This window comes from Balaenoptera musculus, chromosome 8 (genome assembly GCF_009873245.2).
Source record: "Balaenoptera musculus isolate JJ_BM4_2016_0621 chromosome 8, mBalMus1.pri.v3, whole genome shotgun sequence".
Taxonomy (NCBI): domain Eukaryota; kingdom Metazoa; phylum Chordata; class Mammalia; order Artiodactyla; family Balaenopteridae; genus Balaenoptera; species Balaenoptera musculus.
In genome coordinates this window covers 52,556,967-52,579,818 of record NC_045792.1, presented here as the reverse complement: position 1 = coordinate 52,579,818, position 22,852 = coordinate 52,556,967, and the positions used below count along the sequence as shown (strand labels likewise).

At 47.1% G+C, this 22,852-nt stretch overlaps 1 protein-coding gene across 5 annotated transcripts in view; it reads right to left on the bottom strand.

Moving 5' to 3' along the window:
* The window catches only part of TENM4 (teneurin transmembrane protein 4), a 749,934-nt gene that overhangs the window by 44,853 nt on the left and 682,229 nt on the right, over nt 1-22,852 (bottom strand). For all 5 annotated transcript variants that reach the window (XR_005020977.1, XM_036861484.1, XM_036861485.1 and 2 more), the window contains 4 exons: nt 22,286-22,429; nt 19,371-19,620; nt 9,425-9,657; nt 5,327-5,481 (listed from right to left, as the gene is read on the bottom strand). Coding sequence is in view for 4 of the 5 variants with exons in the window: in XM_036861484.1 (XP_036717379.1) it covers nt 5,327-5,481; nt 9,425-9,657; nt 19,371-19,620; nt 22,286-22,429 (782 nt within the window). In the remaining variant the exon portion in view is untranslated. The remainder of the gene's footprint in view (nt 1-5,326; nt 5,482-9,424; nt 9,658-19,370; nt 19,621-22,285; nt 22,430-22,852) is intronic.

Here is a 22,852-nt window from a genome sequence, read left to right as displayed (position 1 = left end):
ATGGTCTACGTTAGACTGACAAAAACGCGAAGAAGGGGATAACAAATAAACAAAAAAAGCAGGCGAGAGGAGAGACTTTGGAGTCAGACAGGCCTGGGTTCAGATCCTAGTCCCCCTACTTGTGACCTTGGGCAAGTTACTTTACCTCACTGAGCCTCAATATTCACATCTGTAAAACAGGAATGACAATAGTGCAGAGAGTCTGACCCTCCATAAGTGCTCAAATAATGGCAGCTAATGTTGCCAAGGTGGGAGGGGAAGGCAGATGGAGGCTGGAGGCTGAAGTAGGCGCTGTTCAGAGTAAGAAAGACGCTTCACGAATTGTTGCTAAATGCATGAAGGATGATTTCTCAATTCTTTGAGTTCATGGATTAATACATGGCTAGGTGCTGGGGATGTAAAGAGAAAGTAACACTGGCTCTTGTCTGACATAGTTCCAGACCTGTGATTCTCAAACCTGGCCACACATTCAGATTAGCTATGGTGATTTAAGAAAGTATTGGTGCTCAAATTCCACCTCTGATCAATTAAACCAGATCCCTGGGTGTGGGGCTCGGGCAGAGGCATGAAAGCTTCCTGGCTGATTCTAATGTGGGGTTGGAAATCGTAACTGGATCTTTCTCCTTCAAGGGTGATCATTGGACTGGCAGTGGTGGCATCACCTGAGAGTTGGTCAGAAAAGCAGAACGGCAGGCCTCCCCTGAAACCTACTGAATCCGAATCTGCATTTCAACAAAATCCCTGGGAGGCTCCTGTACACACTGAAGTTGGTGAAACCTTGCTCTCGATAATGGTTTCTAGCACCTCAGAGAACAGGTCCACCTGGGAGAGATTAACAACGTCGGCTACGGGAGTGAGGGGTTCAGAGGTCCTGGGCCCCATGTCTGAGCCTCCTCTGAGCCGGGTCAGGAAGCTGGCAGGGATCACAGGTGGGCAGGCCCGGGATTGCAGCCGGCAGGTCTGAGGCGAGGATGCTTTGTTTCTTGCCTCGGTGGCCGTGAAGGCTGGGACGTTGGGTGCTTCACCCTGGGAGGTGCTGGCACTAAGGGAAGCCCTTTGCCAATTGTGTTCCCCACGAAATCCAGCCGTAGTGCACACGGGCTGCCAGCTGCTCCCTCCAGCTGATGTTTCTACCCCAGCCCTGGGGACTCGTCGCCTTAGGTGCCTGAGCCCCCTTCTAGTCCTTGACGCTCAGTCCAATTTGGGGCTTAATGAAGCAAGTATATACCTTTGGATAAGCAATTTCTCTTCCAGAAATTCACTCTTGTACACCCCTGTCTACAGAGGTGCTCATCACAGCCATTTTTAATAACAGTAAAAAACTGCAGCCAACCCAGATGCCCAATGACAGAGAATTGGCCAAATAAATTAGAGTACATTTAGTTCATCCATAAGATAGAATACTCTGTGTAGCAGTTCAAAGTGATGTTACAGATGAATATTTAATGACATGGGAAGATGTTTGCTATGTATTAAGTGGAAAGTGTGATCCCAATTGGGGAAAAAAATACAATAAATTAGATAGATTATGGGTAGAAGGGAGATTAAAAGCTTGAGGGCGATACACCAAAATGTTAACTGTCATCTGGATGAGAGGTGATTTTAACTTTCTTCTATGTCATTTTAAATGTTTCGTATTTTCTGCAATGTGCATGTGGTAGTTTACTAATGTAAAAAGAAGCCCCAGGAGATAATATGCATATGAGATGTGGCCACCTTCATCTACCTGCCCCTTCAGCTCAGCGCCATTCTCAGGATGGCGTAGGCCCCGGCCCACGGCTGTTGCTCCAAGAGTCTGCTTGCTCCCTCACCCAAGCCTGGGTCCCTCTGCGCCCGAGCGGCAGGGCCCCCCGAGGCACCAGCGGCCCTTCCCGAAGCCCAGAGCCCCGCCCCGCAGCCGGGCTGCCTCCCTCGCCCTTCCCAGCGGTCTCTGGAGCACAGCATCTCCAGTGCCTTCGGCTGCATCAAGAACGCAGTTCACCTGAAAGTGACAGGGGAATTTTCAGTTTCCTAAAGCCCATTTCTTGTCAACACTGGCTGCTACATCTTTTATGCCCTCTGGTCCTGTGGCATCTTGGGGACATACTTGCTGAGACCTCTCTGCCTGTCATTACGGTCAAAAGACGACGGCGCCCTGATGGGTGGGTGGGGAGGCGGGGAGGGGGTGCCAGGGGAGGGAGAGGGAAAGGAAGGAGGGGAGGAGGGAAGAGCAAGCCTTTCCTGCACACCCATGTGCACACAGGCACCTGGGAAAGAAGGAGCAGTGCCCTTGGAGTCACAGTGCCTGCATGATGACTCTGGACCAAGTACCTATGATTCTTTGATTTTACCTCCCTGTTAGCGATGATCCTGTGGGGGCTTCATTTCCCGTCACCAGAATGGAGGGACGGGGGTTTGCAATTTCTGAGGTCCCTCCAGCTCCCACTTTCTATCGTCCTGAGATGGAATGGAGCGCCCTTGCCCCATCCTCCAGATCACTCTGTGCCTTTATTAAAGCCCTCTGAGCTGACTGCCTTGTTGCAGAGTTATTTGCAAAAATGGGTTGTCAAATGGATGAACGAATGACTGACTGGTGAATGGCATAGAGAGAGCGAAGGATTAGGGGTCAGGACAGCGCACTTCCTAGCTCAGTCTGCCAATGTCCACAGGTGTGATCTTCCTCAAGTTACCTAAACACTTTGAACTTCTTTCCCCATATGTAGAAGGTGGTAATAAATATTACATAAGAGTAGTTGTGAGGATCAAACGAGACAACTCACAAGGAAATTCTTGGTAAATTATAAAGAGAATGAATATCTACAGCCTATTATTAGCTGCCAGACACTGTGCTAGGCTCTTATGAAATATTTATTACCACCTTCTACATATGGGGAAAGAAGTTCAAAGTGTTTTGCATGATATCATAAAAAAATTTCATTTCCATATCCCTGAGGGAACCTAGCACAGGGCTCTGCATTTATAACCACATTTTCTTTCGCCAAGCTTCAGTTTCCTCATCTATAAAATGGGGTACGTAATACCTACCTTGACAGATTATGGTGACAGCTAAACAAGAAAAGCGAAGTCGTAACCTTTCTGTATCCCCATTTCTAACAGTGCCTGGCACATACTAAATTCTCAGGAAGTCATTTTGGACTCTAAGGACAGAGTTATACTCTGTGTCTGTGGTGGCCACAGGCTGCAGAGTTGAGCACTAATCCCCCGTTTTGAACAGGTTGCAGCATCTTCTGTTCCTTCTCTACTCTCTGCCTCCCTCTAGTTTCTCCTCCGGCCTGGTCTTTGTCTCCTCCCGGAGAGTTCCTTGGTTTTCCCCTTTGCACTCTTGCATGAGCTGTGCTCTTATCTCTCTGCCTTACCTCCCTGCTCCACAGGGCACAGTAAAGTAGCTGCGTGTTTGTGTGACAGAGGAAGCTCTGAGAATGAAAGCCAGGCCCCCTTCCCGTACACGTATATAAGAGTTTATGCCTGTGTTGGAGAGTCTGGTAAAAAGAATCCCACGCTTAGATTCAGAGGAGGGGGTTGAGGACCAGGGCCATAGAGATTTCAGTCCAGGATTTCTGAATTTAAGGGTGGGTTTTTTCCCCCCTCCACTCTATGCCCGTTGTCTTCCAAACCTCTGATTGGGCTGCTTGGCAGTAGCTCTGGCTAAAGTTAAACAATTTTCCAATGTGTAGATTGAAAATTTTCAGCATCCTCTGCTGGCTGGTGGAGGGCCCATTTTGAGAACTGAAAATACTTGGACGCACATCCTCAGGCCGTGGCAGCTTCCTGATGGGTAAATCATGCTTGCTTACAGACTGGAGAGGGAAACTCTCAAGCCAGCAAGGGGAAGCCTGCCGTACTGGAAAGACAGGTGGCAGAGAAGAGATTCCACACTGGAGCATAACGATTCTATCAGCTGGTGCAGAGGGTGCTGGTGCACACCAGCATCTGACAGGGAAGGGACACGGCTGCTGGGCCACCGGCAGCAGCCCTGAGTTCTGGGGAAGGGGCTCTGCGACACACATTGGTAGTGGGGGCAGGCATGACCAGAGAGGCCTCCCAGCCGCCGCCCGCTGAGCAGGAGCAGGTCTGTGGTCAGCGGCAAAGGGCCTGTGTGCAGGCTCCCCTATAGAAGTGAGGGGGTTTAAAAAGCTAAGTGTGCCCACTGCTGACACCAACTCAAAATCTAATGTAATTCGAGCCTCCTTATTTCCTTGGTTTTGCTAATGTTGGCAAGGTGGACGTTCACTGATTCGGCACCAGCCAGGTCCTGCTAAAGGATCTAGCAATAAAGGACACATCCCTTGTCAAGTCACTGCAGGACAAACCAGGGACATGCTGAACACCCAGAACCTTGTGTCTTTCTTGGGTCTACACTGGGATCCTAGCACCCACCTGCTAAGGTCCAAACTCTGGTATGGTAAGGTAAGTCCTTCCCTAACTGGCCCCAAAGCATGTCTCCAGTTTCAACTCCTGGTACTTCCTTCCAAGAACACTATGCTCAGTGCCCAATTTTCCAATGTTCCTTGAACGTTCCAGGCCCATTAACATCTTTGTACCTTTGCACATGCTATTTCCTTGTGTGAAATGTCTCCTTGCTTCCAACAAACTCCTATTCAGCCTTCAAAACCTGGCACAAATGTCACCTCCTTTGTGAAAGTAGGACTAGAATTTCTGTTTATCGGTCACCTCCAGAGTGCCAAGCAGTGCTAGGAGCCCCGCGTACACCGTTTTGCATATTCTTAAGGCAATCCTGCCAGGCCAATGTCAATTACTTCCATTTTACAGATATGAAAAGTGAGGCTCAAAGGACCTCAGCAACGTGTCTAAAGTTACACAGCTAGTGAATGGCAAAGTTGGGATTCAATCAGTCAATCAACCAACTAATCAACCAACAAATATTGGCTGTGCTCCTGTGCATACCAGGTACCCTGGTTACAGTAGAGGAAAAGATGGACAGAATTCCTGCCCTCATGTAGCTTACAGTCTAGAAAGAGAACAGACAACGTTCAAGTATCTGTGAGTGCTTCCAAAGTGGGAATTCAGAAGGTTATGGATTTAAATTCACACTGTGTGAGGCTCTGCTGCCTTTGAGGCTTCCTGGGGCAAATTTCTTCACTGTCCCCCGAGCCTCCTTCTGTCACCCACTTGTCACCTCTGATGGTGAACTTCCAGAGCACCGTGCCGTGCCCTAACCATCTGTGTGTCCTTAGTGCTCTTCACCAAGAGTGTGCTTACAGCCTTGTGCAATATAAAGATGAACGGCCAGCGGGCTGGCTGGGGGCTGGCGAGAGGATGAGCGTGCAGACCCAGGGCTCTAGCAGACGAAGCGTTCTCCTTTTACCTGAGAAATATCCATGACAGAATCACAGCTCAGGGGCCGGGCTGAGGTAAGATCGTTGGAGCCCAGCAGAGTGGAGATGACCCCATTCTGATCAATGCGTCTGATCATGGTGCCATCCACGAAGTAGATCAGCCCGGACTTGTCCACAGTGATGCCTGGGGTAGAGAAGCCAAAATAGGGAATTTAGCCTTCGAGGTGGTAACAACCCACATACTCATGGAAACATGCGGGTGGACAGAGCACCTCCCCTTTATGATTTGATTAGCTTCTTCCCACAACATTCATGCCCTTTCTAAAGACGAGAAGACAGCTGCCCAGAGGCTTGTACAAAGAAGAGATTAGAACCCAGGTCTTCAGATTCTCCAGTCCCCCGGTCCTTCCACCTTGCTGCCTCTGGAGATTTTTACCTATCATCTTAGCCATGTACTACAACTTGGACTCATAACTGCTGGGAGTTTGTTAAGTGCTAGAGGTAGTGGCAAGGAGGAACTTTTTCAATGTCAAAACTGTGGATTACTTAAATTAACCTACTTCTGAAGACCTGTAATTATAATTATCAAATCCCTTTTTGGCAACAATTTTTCTTTTCTTCCAAGGTAATCATCCTTCACATTTTTCTAGCCTATTACTATTTTATTTTTATTTTTTATTTTTATTTTTTGGCTGTGCCATGCGGCTTGCAGGATCTCAGTTGCCTGACCAGGGATGGAACCCGGGCCCGCTGCAGTGGAAGTGTGGACTCCTTTCCACTGGACCTCCAGGGAGTTTCCTATTACTATTTTAGTTTCACTGGTTATTTCAGAATTATAGAGCCTAAAAAAAGAACCCTTTGGATTTGTGTAGGGAAAATTGGTGAATTTAATTTCTAAAAAAAGGCACACTGAAAGGAGAAGTCATAATTATTATTCAACATCACTTCCTCCATTTGCTAGACCGTCCCACCTGTTGACTCTCCCCGGCCAGCTGTGTGACCTCAGGCAAGTCGCTGGATGTCCCTGCATTTGTTTTCCCAGCTGTGAAATGAAGGGATTGTTCTAGATCTATATTGCTCACTTTTGGATGCGTGTGACAATCACCTGGGAGCTTGCTAAAATGCACCCCCCAGGTACCTGGTTCAGAAAATCTCAAGCAGAGCCTGAGCATCTATCTGTATTTTTGACAAGCACCTTGGGTAATAATGATACAAATCAAAGTTTGAGAACCACTCTAGTAAATCAGTACTTCTTAACCAGTGATATGTATCAGAATCACCTGAAGATTTTTTTTTTTTTTTGATATATACCTGCTTGGTCTCACGCCTGGAAATACTAGTTCATAGGGTGGCTGGGACTGGGACCAAGTCGTGTTTTAAAAACACTCATGGGTGATATTGATACCCCAAGTCGAGAATCACGAGAGGTAGACGTGCCCCCTCAAAATGTGAACTGCTCAGGGGTCCTGGGGCTGAGAGGCAGACAGGATGTGCCCCTGAGGAGAGCACGGTCTAGATGGGGAGGCCTGGGAATGAGAATGGACCCAGGGAGTGACAGAAGCCGGGAAGGTTCACGGGAAAATAAAGGAGATTCTGGTCAGTTTCATTCTGTTTAGTTTTCTCTGGGGCAGGAACTGAGAGAAGGATCAGAAAAAGCTTCACAGATGTGGAGACACTTGAAGTATAAAGCTTTCCAGTTGTATAACCTCAGAGGAATCACTTTACTTCCAAGTCTCAGTTTCTTCATGGATAAAATGTGGACAATAATGTCTGACCTGTAATAGTTAGCCCTCAATAATTGTTAAGGACTTATAATTATGAGAACATGAAACCCACTTTGTGATTGCTCTCAGGGCCCACGTGTCTATGACCGGTCAGGAGGGCGGAGTTAAGACACTCAAGGGCCTCTGAGTGTGAACGCCCACGGGAGCTGTGGTTCTTCCTGTCCCCTCCCCAGGCTGTTCAGGGCTGGAGAGTGATTTCACACGGAGGACCCGGCAGCCTCAAAGCGGGGGAAGGCTTTATTCTGTCCCTGCCTAGAATGTAAATTAATTATATTCTTTAAGCACCGTGACAGGAGCTTTCTTGTCTGCCTGGCTACGCTCAGTCTTTCTCTTCCATCTGCTAGGACTGATGAGTGCTCCAGGAACAATTGGGTTTCTTGTTTACAAAGTTGGCTGCACAGGCTAATAGAAGCGATCTGTCCCCTGATTAATTACTTCATTTTTTCTCCTTTTGTTTTGCTATATAGATGGACATCTTTTCTCCTCCCTGCTGCACAGTGCCTGCACATCGTGGCACCCTTGTCATTTCTATCTGGGTTAATTACAGGATTTGGGGCGACTTCATTGTCACTGCATCTGTGCATGTGTGCGTGTGTATGTGTTTGTGAGGGGAGGGTGGAGAACACACATGTGTAGGGCAACTGAGAAAAGATTTTGAGAAAATAAAAATTCTCAGAAAAAACTGTTTTAATTCTAAGAGAACAGAAGGTTGCGACCAAAAGGGCTCTCGGGGACCATTTGCCCAATCCTCACATTTACTAACGGGAAACCTGAGGCCCAGAGAAGAAGGACACAAGAGCCGGGAGTGGCAGAGCAGAATTGTCATGCAGGGTCCCTAAGTGAAAGCCCAGTGTTCTTTCCACTCCAGGCTACTCTTTCAGTATTAGGAAATCACGATTAGGAAGGAGATTAACCACAGATGTCACAATATTTACCCCATGGAGTTACCAGCTGACCACTTCACGTATGTGGTAGAGACATATGCTATTAAATAATATGATACATGCTATGCTGCACATACAATGTAACAATTATAATATGAACTACCATTTATGGGATGTTTATCACGTGCCTGGTACTACTGTCCTAAGCAAGCATTTACATTCCTGGTAATAGTTAATCTGTACTACAACTGTACAGTATATTTCTGTTTCATAGAGGAGGTAAATGGGGCTCAGAGAGGTTAAGAAACTCACCCAAAGTCACACAGCTATTAGGTGGCAATGTCTGAATTTAAATATAGGACTCCTGAGTATGAAGTGCACTGTGGCTTTTTGGAGGCGTAAGTCAGCTTTCATTTGAAAACCTACAGCTTTCATTCAAAACCATGCCCTGAAATCTGGCACTACTTAAAAAAAACTATCACTCATGACATTTTTATAGGACATCATACAAAATGTATTAATTTTGACCCTCAGAACAATCCTAGGAGGTGGACACAGAAGACACTATTACTCCTATTTTATTGATAAGGGCCATGCGGCTTAGACACTATAGGTCATTGGCTTTAGGGCCTGCAACATGGTAAACATACACTGATGGGTGTCTGTTGACAATGATGGCATCTCCTCCAAAAAGCTTTCCCAGTCTCTTGGACACAGGGACCGCCCTTGGCTCTGGACTCCCATGCACAGTTCTTTTTCCTTGTATCTCAGGGAGCACTTCTCCCCCTCTCCCATCTGAGAGATTCACATTCAAGTCTTATTTTTCTGCTACAATGAACTTATTTATGGAAGTACATTGCACTGCATGCTCAGTAAATACTTGCTGAATGAGTGAATGGAAAGTGATTGTGGGTATGAAGAGGTCCAACTTTTTGAAGCACTCAGAATTGAAGCTTAGAGTTAACCCATCCTATAGCACATGAGCATGTGCAAAGATGATACACTGCCATATTTTTATCAAACAATAACATGAAAGGTAGCATAAATATCCAGCAGGAGGGTATTGATAAATAAATAATGGGCCATCCATTTGCTGGGATAATATATAGCTATTAAAAGCAAGTACACCGAAGACTTTAATGACATGGGGAAACATTTGTGATATATCACTTAGGAAAAAAAGTAGGTTGCTAAAACAGGTTGTTTAATGTGATTTCATTTTGTTTGTTTCTGGTGAGCATTACATGCACAAGAACACTTAAGAAAAAAGACTAGGGGGAAAGACAGGAAATGTTAACTGGGAATATTTCTGGCAGGTGGAATTATGACAATTTAAACTTTCCTCCGTAGAGTTCTTAGCGTTTTCCAACATTTTTTGTAATGATAAAGAGATATGTCTTTTGGAAATGGAAAATACTCCAATAAATGTTACTGAGAGTGTTTAAAAGCAAGGCCTTACCCCTGGGGTTGGTCAGTGTGGCTTCCGTGGCTTTTCCACCATCCCCACAGCGAGTGTCATCAAAGGGGAGGCACTGGTCACCTGTCCCCGCCACCACCTCGGAGTTCTTGACGAGGTCCTTCACCACCACGGTGGACTTGATCTTGAAGACCCGCCGGCTGTTGGTGTCCGAAAGGAAGACAGCCCCGCTCGTGGGGTCTGCGGTCAGGTAGTATTTGTGCGCTGGAGTGTGACTGCGAAACAAGGACACGGCAGTCGGTGAGCACTTTCTTCTTTCCTAACAGGCAGCCGGAGATGCACAACTTGAGTCCAAGTAAAAAAGTCTTATGGGGACAATGTCCCTATTTGGGGTGATGGTTGCCCAATTTTTCTGACCTCTCTGGTTGGCCTAACTATCCCTCCCACCCAACTATGAATGCAGACGCCTCTTGCCAAAGACCGTGATGCCCAGTGCCATGCCCATATCAGGTGCTCAATACGTGTTTTCTTAAGAAGATTATCCGTGAGGCTTACCAGAGGTAGCCTGTAAATCCAGACCAGAAACATGAAAGACTCTGACTTTAAAAAACACTTCAGAACAAAATGACACACAAACGCTTCCCCCACAGCAGCCCCCACCCCCATCTCGGGACTGACGGCTAAGGCCTCGGCCAGACTGGACACCATCCAGTGTCAATACCATCTTCTGTTGACGCTCATGTTATACTTTTTAGGAGCCCAGCAGGCTCCCTCCTGCAGACAGACATAAATGAACTGCAGGATTAGTTTGTACTTTGCAACAACAGCCAAGGAAGAAGAAACGGAAGAGAGGAGCAGTGCCGGGGATAGCTCTGTTTCTGGAAAACAGCCACAAAGACAAGGCCGTGCTTACAGAAGAAAGCGAAGCTAGACCACGACTGTACAGAGGGCTTATGGAGACAAGGCACCGCCTCTCGGCACTGGGCAGGAAAACTGTGTGGGCTCTGGGGTCAGCTCAGTCTGGGTCCCACGTCTAGCTTTGTTATTTCCTGGTTCTGAAACCTGGGCAAGTTACCTGGCCTCCTGAGCCTCAAGTTTTCTCCATCTGCAAAATGGGGATGGGAACAGCTCCCTTGCTGGTGTATTGGGGACATCATATAAAACCATATATGAAAAATACTCGGCAGAGTGCATGGCACATAGTACTTAATAATCGTAATTGTTATTTTAATTATTAGTCATTATGTCTGTTTTTGCATTTGGAGAGGACTACAGACTAGGTATGTCTTATTAAGGCTGAATTTTCCTATCACAAAGTATGATTTACAGTTTCTTCCAAGTCTAGGCTGTACTGGAGTCAGACTCATAACTCCTGGGAAGCTAACGATCGGTTCCTGCACGTGGCCTGATCATTGCCAGGGCTTCAGACTGCATCTAAATATTGGTAGTCTCTGGGGTTCCAAGTCTCTGGAAAATCTTCTGATTCAAAGGAATAAGGAATCTCCTTCTGTTCAGCCTGGATGGCCTGGCGCTGGCCACTTTCACCGGACAGTGGGACACACACCGTGCTAGGGGATTCAGGGCACAGACTGAGCAGTGTCTAGAGCACCAGCAAAGTAGGGCCACTCTATACCCCTGCAAGGTACAAGTAAGAGGATCAGAAGAGACTAGGAAGAAGCTATTTTGCATCTCATCAGGCATGCAAGTTTTGGGTCCTTTCGAAAAACAACATTTTATTTTACAGATTAGTGTGTTTTGAATTACGTATGGAGACTGAGGCACTGCAATCTTCAGGGTCAGGTTCTCTGAAGGTCTCAGTCTGACTGTTCCTCATCACACCCACCCCTTGCTTTGGGCGGTGTCTTGGGGACTGGCCAGGCCTCCAGACTCAAGGCTTTCCTTCCTGTTTCCTCTCCCTGAATACGACTAAGACGACATGATCTTCTCCAGCTGTCCTGCCTCTCTAGTCCTGACCCTACTGTCTCATGACCTCCTCAACAAAGGGCAGGTCTCTGCCTGCGGCCCGGGTCCTCCCCTAGCCATTCCTCCCTGATCTAACCCCAAACCCAACACGTCACCTCAATGCTTACCCTTCCAGGACCTTCTAGGACCCTCCATGTCTTACAGGCTAATTCAGACTCCCCAGCCTGGCAGCACACAAGGCCCCTCATGCTGGGCTGCTGCTCTACCCTCCCAGGCTCTTTCCTGCCATTTCCTCACAGACACCCTGTCCTCAGACATTCTGACAACTTGTCCCTCAAATGCGCCATCACGCCTCTTTGTCCCTGTTCTTCCTGCTCTGGGGAATACCCCGTGCCCTCCCTTTCTTAGCCTGCTGAACTGCTACTCATTCTTCAGGTGTCAGCTCAAATGGTACCTTTGCTGGGAAACCTTCCCTGACTTTCCTTCCCTGAGATTCATATCTGTTCATATCTGGGTTACAGGACACTTAACATAATGCTGTGGCTATTTATTTATGTGTCTGTCTCCCAAATCCTGTCAATAGTTGGTGGGAAGAGACGGGGTTTTATTCTTTTCTGTATTTCCAATGTTCAGCTTGGTGCCTTCTAGCCCACAGCAGCCATTAAGTGGACGGACTCTCCATTTTTAGTTTATTTAAACAGTATTTTCAATCAAATTACTTAGCTTTTTTTTTTGTACTTCTCCTTTGCGGGTGGTGGTAACAGGAGAGAGGTCCTGTTTATCTTGAAATGTCCCCTGTGACTAGCCCTATAATGCAACACAGATTTAATCTTCCCAGATGACACTGATTCTGGCTAAATAAAATGCAGTGACCTTAGATCCTACTCTGCAATGCTGGGGCAGCCTTGATCTTTCTGCTTCCTGACGACAGCTGGAGGAGGGGGTGATTACTTCATCTCTTCGCGTTATCACTCATGATAAATGGTTGCTATCCACCTTGGCAGAAAATAGGTCCTTGAGGGAGTATGGTGGGGGGCCCTGTCCACTTAGATTAGCCCCCCGAGGTTTCAGCTCATGTCCTTCTGCACTGCCCTGGAGAAGTGCCACTTAGGTGACGTTTCTCAGGTCCGTGAATTCCAGAAGAGGGTGGCATTGTCAGGATTGTCCCGTGGCCCCCTCTTTTGTGCTCAAGGACAAATTTGCGGTTGGGGGGTCAGTTAAGTGCAGGAGAGAAAGCACTAGCTTTGAACTGAGAGGATGTGGGTTCTCCCTTGGGCGAGTCACCTAAATCATCCAAGCGGTGGGTCCCTCAGGGTCGAATGATGGCATCTCTGCTCTGCTTTGCTCACAGGATTGTCATTAGGATCAAATGAAATTATCCAGCTCAACAGCCCTTTCCAGTTGGCAGAGAGCTCTTGGATAATCTTCAGCTCACTTCTTCCTCAGGCCACCTGCACCGGGAGCCTGGACCTCTCCCAGGAGCAGCACGACCAGAGCTGCCCGCTGCTGGTACGGAAGCATCTGCTGCTACCTCCAGGTGCCGATTTGTCCCAGACACTGTGCTAGCATTTTATACGCACGACCTCATTTTCGTTACAACTACCACAGAAGGCAGGTGCTTTTTATTTATTTATTTTAAAAAAACTTTCAGAAATGAGATGAGAGAGGCAAAGTGACTTGAGCAGGGCCAGAACCTGCTAAGTGGCATGGTGGATTTCCATCTCGGATCTGCTGGACATTGAAGTCTGTGTTCGTTCTACTTCCCCACACTGCTTCTCAGGGCCTAGAAAGCTCCCCTGCCTTTCTCTCTGGAGCACCTGCTCATCTCTTGGGATTTAGCTCCTGCATCACCTCATCTGGAATACCTACCATTCCTGGATTCCTGGCACCCTGCTTTGCCCTCTTTCTTTTGTTGTGGTCCCACGAGACCCTCAGCAGACTATACTTTTAGTACTTCTAGCACCTTAAGACCCTTTTCTGCTTAGTTGTCTGTCTCCTCAAGGACATCTTGGACTCCTCAAGGGCAGGGCCTGGCTTCAAGGCCCTGGTGCTTAGCACTGGGCTGGTGCAGAGTTAGTGTTCCAGAAAGGCCTGCTGAATTTATGAATCAGTGAGTGAATGATGATCCGCCTCTCTGGGATTATAGACAGGAAACATCCACCGCTAAGGGTCTTAGGGTGATGGTTCTCAATATGGCTACACATCAGGTTCACCTGGAAAGCTTTTTTTAAAAAGCCTCCCCCATCACATCCGAAGGGTCTGGGCATCTGTCCCTTTAACATCACTCCAGTGATTCTGAGGCACAGCTAGATTTGGAAGCTATGGCTTTAGGAGCAGTGCTTTTCAAACTTTAATGTACCCACGAATCATGCTAAAAGGAAGACTTCAGTTCATCAGTTCTGGGTGTGGCCTGAGAGCCTGCATTTCTAACAAGTTCTCAGAGGATGCCGATGTTGCTTATCTGTACTTGGAGGAGCAGGGCCTTACTTAGAATACTCTGCAAGCCATAAATGCATGAGACAGGAGACGGCCTACCCCTGAGACCCCACGCCTGGTTCTGTGGACAGGGGACCGCGTCTGATCCGATTCTGATCCCCAGTATCCTGAGGAGGGCTGGGCATAGAGTACGGTCCTTCTTTTCTACTTCCTTAAACATAAGCCTGGTATCTCTGGAAGCTACGTAAAATCTTAGAGGCTATAAGGTAGCAATCCTGAAGTTAATGAGCTGCAGTGACGCCTCACTCTGCCCTCTTTGTGGACAATGTAGGGAATTTCCTAGTAGGAGCTGTGAGCCCAGAAGTCTCTTGGGACGAAAGGCAATCTGTTCCCTGCTTGTGAGTGAGCATTCTCCCTCTGTCTCAGAATAAGATCCGCTTGTGCAAAGGAGCGTCCTTTGCCCACGTCATGTAGCAGCCCTGGCAGAACTTGATTCACTGGTTCTCAGAACAAGTGAGAAGAGCTTGAGCATTGGAACCACACAGACATGGTTTTCAAATACCAGCTCCACCACCCACTTGGTAGGTGACCTTGGGCAAATTACTTCATTACTCTGAGCCTCAGTTTTTTTCATCTTAGAAATGGGGATAATCACATCTATTTCAAAGGGTTACTTTGAGGACACAATTCTATAAAGAATGTAAATCTGAGCATAGTGCCTGTTCTATTAAAAAATAAAAATGCCCAATTAATGGCAGCTGGTCACCTTACAAAACCTCCAGAACATTTACGTTACTGCACAATGGAAAAGACAAGTATGTCATACTTAATACTGTCTGTCTAACCTATTTTCCGAGGCAATTAAGGTCTCTCTCAGAGTTAACATAATCTGTGTAGCTGGGTTTGATGGAGAACTGAGTTCAAATGTACTTCTGAACAACAGGCTTCAGACATTCCTCCGTGACCCTAGGGGAGAGATCTGGGAAGAGGTGAGAATCCTTGTTCCCTGAAGGGACGCAGGGAGGAAGATGCCCAAAGGACCAGGGTGGGGGTCAATGGGCGGAGCATGTCCAGTATGGTGGGCTGAATTAGAGGCTGTAAAGGTCAAAGAAAGAGACACACACCCACAGGCTAAGGGCACCAGCCTGGAGCCAAATGCTATCCCGGGGAGCAGCTGGAACAGTAAATGCTAATGGACGAAGAGGACAAAATTTTAGAATTTCTTTAATCTACTTCTGGCATTTACTGATGGGAACACTAAGGCTCTGAGAGAGGAAGGGATTTACCAATATCCAGGTACCAGTTAAAATCAGAGACGTAGCCCTGGTCTTTTCCCTCCTGATTGTCTTTAGAAAACTGGAAGGCAGAAAAAAAATTCTGTTTTTCCCTTCCGCTTTGGTTCACTTTCGAAATAGGTTTTAGCACGTGAGAAAACAATGAATTGAGAGAGGGCAGGAATCCAGCCCTGAAATCATACCATGCATACATCAAAAGATTGCTAAAAGTCAGAAACAAAAGGTACCAAAACCACAACTCTCTCAATTCATAGATGATGCAGTTGGAAACCAGAAAAGCTAAGTGACCAGCCCAAGGCCGCACGAATACACAGCAAAGCTGGACAAGTGCCCTGGCTCCTAACTCTTCCCGGCTAGGTCCCCCTGTATCCCGACTGTGCCCCAGGCAGTTACCAACACTGACTGGGGAGGTTTTAATGATAAATGCTAGGTTTTCATCCAAGATTTTCATATGAAATGTACTGTGTTTTCTATAAAACTGAACTTGAGGGCACATCTCAATTCATAGTTCAGTATCATCCATACAAAGATCTTTGGAAATCTCTTTTCTATTTCAGTGTCAGGAAAAAATATTCCTCTGCTTAGAAGTGGGCATATTTTCCCATTTCTGATGATGTAAACCATGGAAACAATTATGTTTCCCTGTTTAATCTGGCTTCCAGGAAGCTCAGAGTCTTATTTGATGTGTAATCACATATATGTGTTTCCTCCTTTTTTCTCTTGCTCCCAAACTCTATGTAATTTACTTTAATACATGTGTCTTTGGTTGTAAGAGGACTGAATTCCTTTTTGGGGAAAAATGGAGACATAATCATCACCATATAATTGTTATGATGATGATAATAATAGTAATAATAGTAATAATAATAATAAATCATTAGTGCTCCTCTCTCCAAGGGAGATTTTATTATCCTCAAGTTAGAAACTAATGATCAGACAGATGAAATAAGTTTTTCAAGGTCACACAGTTGGGGAGCTTCAGTTTTCTCATCTGTAAATTGGGTGTATCATGAATACCTACTTCACAGGGTGGTTTGGGGCTGAACTGCTATAATCCATGTAGAACACTTAACCCCCTCTCTGCTACACATTAAATGCTCTCTACATATTATTATTATTACCTTAAAAGACTATATATGATTGTTACATTAATACTATATCTAACTATATCTATATAGTTATTAATTACATTAATAACTATATAGACATGGACATAAACATGATTGGATTTCTGGGTCTGTCTGACTCTTTCTACCATCCTTATCCCAAGTAAGCACCACCCCATGTGCCACTTTGATCTGAGCCGCACGTGGATAACTGAGAGTCACCTGGGTAGCAGTACGAGCCACATCCCCACCTGCCATGGCTACTTTCAAGTCACCCAGATGTGTGTGAGGCTTGGGGACTCTGAGGCTTGGGGACCCTGACCATTACCCAGGAGTCAGACGAGCGCCACAATGACAGGGGATGCTGAGAGGCAGACGTTCCTCTCGGTGTGTCTGACGAGGACCACTTCTGCTTGCCGCAGGGTCACTGCGAGCCTACATGACAAATCTACTCTGTGACAAAGTTCCTGTTTGGGGGTTCCTCCCTTTGGGTGGTCTGTATGGTCTGGAAATTCCCCCATTCTCTCCTTGCTGGCAGACCTTCTGGAGAGGTCCCCTAGCAACCCAGCCTCCAAAGCCAAGGCACCTGGAATGCCCACAGAAATACAAATCTGAAGCCTGTCTTCTTCCAGGATCTTTGCCTGAATCAGACGTTCTCAGGACTTCCCAACTGTGACCCTCCAAGTCACTCAACACAGTTAGGATAACGTCCTCATTCATTCTGAGGATAAGCAGACTGGGGTGTTCAAATTACTATGCCAAGGTTAAAATTTCCCCCTATTACTCAGTCTGTCATGTCCACAAACTACCAGAGTAAGTGCTGCACTCTGGTAGAGATGAAAGGAGTTCAGGCTCTCCCCACTCACCCCCACCATTATTAATGACTTTCTCTCATTGTAGCTGATGTACCCCCAATCCGATCCAATCACACAGGATTCGTTTGCCATTGAGCGATCTGAAATTGACAGGTGCAGCTTACCATACAGCATGCAACAAGGCAGGGGAGAGACAGGAAATTCTCCACCGGTTGGCTTACCTATGTCTGAAATCTTTATTTCTGACAGAAGACAGGAGAGCAGGGAATAGAAGAAAGAATGAAGTGTTAGCAGCAGGGTTAGAAGCATTATTCGCAGCCTGAAAACTTGACAGCAATGGTCCTGTACAATATTAGAATAAATAAAGACTTAGCAGCTCTGACACTGATATATTTCATATTGGCTATTACTTGTCAGTGAGCTCACTTATAAGCAGCTACGTATCACAGAAGAGGCATGGTTTCACCTGCGTCAACACTGCTGACTTACGGGAAGAGGATGAGGTTGACCCAGGCTGCTTTCACCAGGGTAAGACAGAGGCTGGAACAGTCGATTCCCTCCCCTGTACAGAGAAGCACTCCCAGAGATACACACACTCAAAGCTGCATCTCTGTGTGCACACTGCCTGAGGGAGAGCTACCCAAACCTGCGTAGCCCACCACAATCCTCCTCGGAATAGAATACAGAACTGGAGATACACTCTAATTAGAAGGGAGAGGGTGACACAGAGAAACAGACCTGGGAAAAAAGACTGGAAGAAAATATACCAAGGTGATAGTATGTCGACAAATTTTTCTTTCCCAATTTAATTTACTCCTCCCTTCCTTACCCACTGTCTTTCACAATCTCCCCACAGCTGTGGCAGGGAGACAGAGAAAACGGGGGTCTCTTATTTAAAAGATGTGAAAATGGAGGCCCAGAGAGGGTAAGTGGTCCAGTTCTAGTTTCTCTGCCAAGGTGGGATGACCCCGTAGCCCACGGCTCTTTCCATCATGGCACGGGAAAGAGAAAGATAATATGAGCAGCTGACTAAAGCAAATACACTCAAGAGTTCCCTCTTCTCTGGCAGATGTCTACACTGGTCAAACTCATAAAAGAGAGAAAAAAAGGCAGATAATATCCCATCAGTGGCCTGCTTCTCATTCAGCCTGATACCTGATTTCCTGTGAGTCTACAGAACGTGAGCTTCTGATTTTCTCGTGGCCAAAGACCTTCTTGTTCCTTCGTCCCTGTGTGGGTCGGTGAGTACCAGCACCCTCATCTTGAGGGCCGTGACAGCTGTGGTCAGCCAGTGAGCCTTCCCCTCCTCTCTCGTGTGTGCTGCAGAGTGAGACTCTCAGCGGGCACTTACCTCCCGGGAATAACTAAACATGGCATTCAGCCACCGTGGTCCTCACCGGGCCATGTGACAATTCTTGGGTGAGGCAGACTGCGTGATGGCCTTCTGGGTTGGGCCTGCCAAGCTGGACCTTGGGCAGATTTCTTAAATGCCCTGAGTCTCCTTTATCTTATTTGTCAGGGCAATAGAAATACATATCTTGCAGAACTGTTATACTAGGCAAATAGAAGAGGCCTCGCAAAAAGAGAGCTTCCTTTTCCCCTGGCCGCTTTCCAGCTCAAGGGCCCGTCCTGCTCACATGGACCCCAGCCCAGGAGATGGGCAGATCCCAATCCCTAAAACAGTTGTGAGGAAGTTGGTACAATTTCTCCTGAAAGGGAGAGTGGGGCTCCCCCATCTCTAACCACAGCTTCTCTATAACCCTGGAACCCACCCTGTGACAGTGGTCTGGTTCCAAAAAGATCTGGTTTAGGGAGGCATAGAGACATCCAACATATGAGGCCCTTCCCCGAGCTGTGAGTGTGCTGTGCTCCAACCCTCATGGTCAGAATGGGGACAAGGAGAGGCTGACAGCTGGCTCTGCTGCACCTCTGCGTCTTAGGAGCAGCCCGTGGGCCTTATCTCAGTACGGGGCAGCTGCAGGGAACTTCTCCTAACTCCGACGCGTGTTAAGTAACAGGGCCAGGCTTGGTAACACTGGCACCAGGGCCTAGTCCGTGACACCATCCCTTGTCCTTATAAAAAGACTCATGTGACGAATTCCAGTCAGTTTGGTGCCAGGAAACAGAAAAAAGATTCAAGGGCTTCCAAGGGCTTCTCGGTTGCTGGCAGCCTTCTACATCCTCTGGATGCCAAGATATCTCCCTGTCCCAAGGGCAGTTTGTCTTCATTGCAGTGCCCCGTGAAAAGCAGCACCTGCTTCCCCAGAGCCCCCAGCTCACAGTTTGGCCTCTGGGGAGTGACAGGTGAGGCTCTGTCCTGTCCCCTTCTCGGGCTGGTGGGTCACGCCAGGTGGGCCCACAGGATGGCAAAGGGACATATTAGGAACCGTGAGGAAGGCCTCCCCTCACATACCTCAACTCCAGGATGTTGGTGACGTTCCCGGAGGGGAAGATCCTTCGGATGTAGTTGAAATCTCCCACGTAGAGGCTCCCGTCGGAGCCGCACGTGAGGGCCACGGGGGCCAGGAGCTTGTTGCCGTCAGCAAGGCCGTTGCAGCTGGGGCAGGAGATGCTTCTCCGGCGTCCGTTGCCCATGACGCTCCCGATGACAGGAGGCTGCTGAGACACAAACTGGTTCTCCCCGTTCCCTTTGTGCAAGATGCCTGGGACAAGGACAGAAGAACAGAATCACCGATGGAGCAGGGGACGGCTCTCCCCTGTGGCCGGCCACAGGGTCGCCTTGCTTTTGCAAGGAATGCCAGATCCCTGCCTACCATTTCCAGACTCATCTCCCAAGGCTGCCTCACCCCATAACGAAACCCAGGCCGTCCTGGACAGGCCACACTGCTTTGCTGATTGAATTCCCATGACAAGTGTGTAAGACAGGTGCCATTATGCTCCCTGTATTAACAGGGGAGACCTGACATCACACAGATGACAGTAGAAGTGCTTCTGAGTCCAGGCTCTGAATCATTCAGCTCCGCTGCCTCTCAAATAGACTGAACACACCTCACGTGCCTAGTCTACGTCTCCATCACAGCACAGAATTCTTTATTGCACTTATCTGTTTTCTCTCTTTAGAGTGAGACCGTTTCATGTGCGGAGACAATGTCTTTTCCCTTCTGTATTCCCACGGCCTAGCACAGACCTGACACAGAGTAGATACCAGTAAATGTTCATAGAAATACACAAGTGAAACTCCCAGACTCTTCTCACTGAGGTGGAGTCAAGAGACTGGGGTTTTTACCTGATTTTGATACTAATGGGCTGATCCCAGAGCTTGCATGGGTCTCTTCAGTGCTTTAACTGCCCTTGGGCCTCAGTCTCCCCACCAGCAAAATGAAGGGATTGACCTCAATGGTGTGCAAACTGCATCCCATATCTATACTGTCTCTTCTCAGGCCCAGCTCATCCTTTAACTCCTGTACTGTTGTTACAGCCTCCTAACTGGACTCTCTGCCTCCGGCCTCACCCCTTCCATACTGAAGCTTTGAGTGAGTTTTGGTTTTTATGGCCACAAGAATCTTCTCCCAGGCTGTCATCTGTTAGCTTTGCCCTTTATTGAACAGACGTCTTTCATTTTTACGTAGTCTAATCAACCATTTTTCAATTCTAATGTTCCTGCTTTTTTTAGGGTTTTAGGGAATCCTTCTCTGAGATCATAAATACATTCTCCTGTATTTTCTTCTATTCACTTTAAAGATCTTTCACATTTAGCTCTTTAATCAAACTTTTAAACTTATTTTGTGTACAGTGTGAACTTAATTTTCTTCCTCCACATATTGAGCCCATTTCCCCCAATACCAATTTCTAAAATACCTATCCATCCTCCACTGACACGTGATGCTACCTCTACCATATACCATGTATACATGGTGCGTGGCAGGAACTTGTATCCTACCCACCCTGCCCTTCTTCTGTAGCTATAGAACTGTGCTGTTTAGCTGGACATGTGACTGTCTGGAACTGACTACAATCCCCAGCTCCCTCTGCAGCTACACTTGGCAGGTAACTGGTTAAAGGTGTGGAAGTGGTATGGGCAGCTGCTGGAGGTGTCCCTACAATGGAAGGGGCTTGCTCTCAGTCCTCTTCCTCCCTCCTGCTGGCTGGAAAGTAGATGTGAAGGCTGGAGCTGAAGCAGTCACCTTGGACCATGACCTTGGGGATGGAGGCCTGAGTAGAACAACCCTGCAGAGGTCTAAACCAGCCTTGGATCACCTACCTCCAGACTTTCAGGTGAGTGAGAAACAAACTTTTAACTTGTTTGCAATTCTGTTATTTTGGCTTTTCTGACACTCATGGCCAAACGTAGTCCTAATGACTACTCACAGGTCAGTTTCTGGGTACCTTGTTCTATCCCATGGAATCTATTTCTCTGTTCCTGTGACAGCACCACACAGTTTTAAGTGTTACAGTTTTCCTAAGATATTTTAACATCTGGCAAGTGCCTCTTTTTTTGTTCTTATTTTAAAGACTGCCTTATCTATTTACAAATCTTTATTTTATTATAAACTTTAGAAGTAGTTTTTCAATTCCCACACCCCCCAAACATCAAAGCAGTGGCTTTGATAAGCATTCTTGCATCTACAGATTAGGCAGGAGAGATCTGACATCATTACCATGTTTACCTGTCCCATCCTGGGACACAGTCAGAGGGGGCTATCTAAACTACAGATCCGACTGTGTCACTTGCATGCGTTAAACCTTTCAGAGGCTTGAGATCTGCCTCTGGATGGAGTTGGAAGTTCTAATCTTCTTACCTGGGGCTCCAGCTGCTCAAGCCCCCGGCTCTGGCTTTTGCTATTCCCTTCATTTCACCCTTTGCTCAAACCACAATGAACCTTCCCTCCAATTACTCTTCTTTCAAGCTTCAGTGCTTTGGCACATGCTGTGCTCTCTGCCTACAAAGTTCTCCCTCCTTGACATACAGGGCTAATCCTATAGACCCTTTGAGACTCAGTTCAGAAGTTCTCTCCCAAGAGACACCCTGCTGAACCAAGAAGCTGAGTCAGGTGCTCCTCTTCTACAGCCCCCAGAGTGTCCCCGGCTCCCCTCTGTGATGGCACTGTCCCTGGCACAGCGTGGAAACTGCCTGGGAAGTGTTTGTCTCACCCAGAGTGTAAACCCTTGAAGCCCTTCACTTCTGCATCCCCACTGCCTAGCAGTGACAAGGTAGCCAAGGAATATCTGTATTAACGCTTCTGACCGACTGATCACATATAAGACTATGTGATTTGAAGTGTGTGTTTTCTGCCTCGCAGGGAACAAAGCATATGAGAAAAGGGTCACACCGCGGCCTGGTTCCTGGAATTGTACTAATCCACTCACCACTTTGGATGTTGAGGGCATGATGTTTGTCCAGGCTCCATCCTCCCAGCTTGGAAGCATCGATTTCATAGCCCTGTAGCACTGCTGTTCTTTTTTCCCACAGGATCAGATCTGGGCAGGATTCATACTCATAACCCACAGAAACTGTAGAAAACAAAAGGCACAAAATGCACAGGTGAGCAAAGCCTCTTCTTTGGCTTTAGATCTGCATGCAAGGCCCCTGCTTGTCTTTGGTAGAAAAGGAAGAAGGATCAAATTCCTAAGTGGCAACCAGACCTATGTGCAACTAACACTGGGAGGCTGAGCCTGAACATCCTTTTTTGGAGAGCAATCGTACATCATTAGGAAACATTAAACAAATGTTCTAAATACTTTATGAAGGATCCAGGTGAAGGACCCAGGTGAATCGATTCCAGGGAAATAATCTTTAGTATGGAAAATACTTTAGGCACTAAAGCCTTCACTGCAGCATTATTTATAATAGTGGAAAGTTGGAAGTAATCTAAAGGTCCAAAGGGGGGTGAGAGGTTGAGCAAACCAAGTGTATCCACCTGAGGAATATTATGC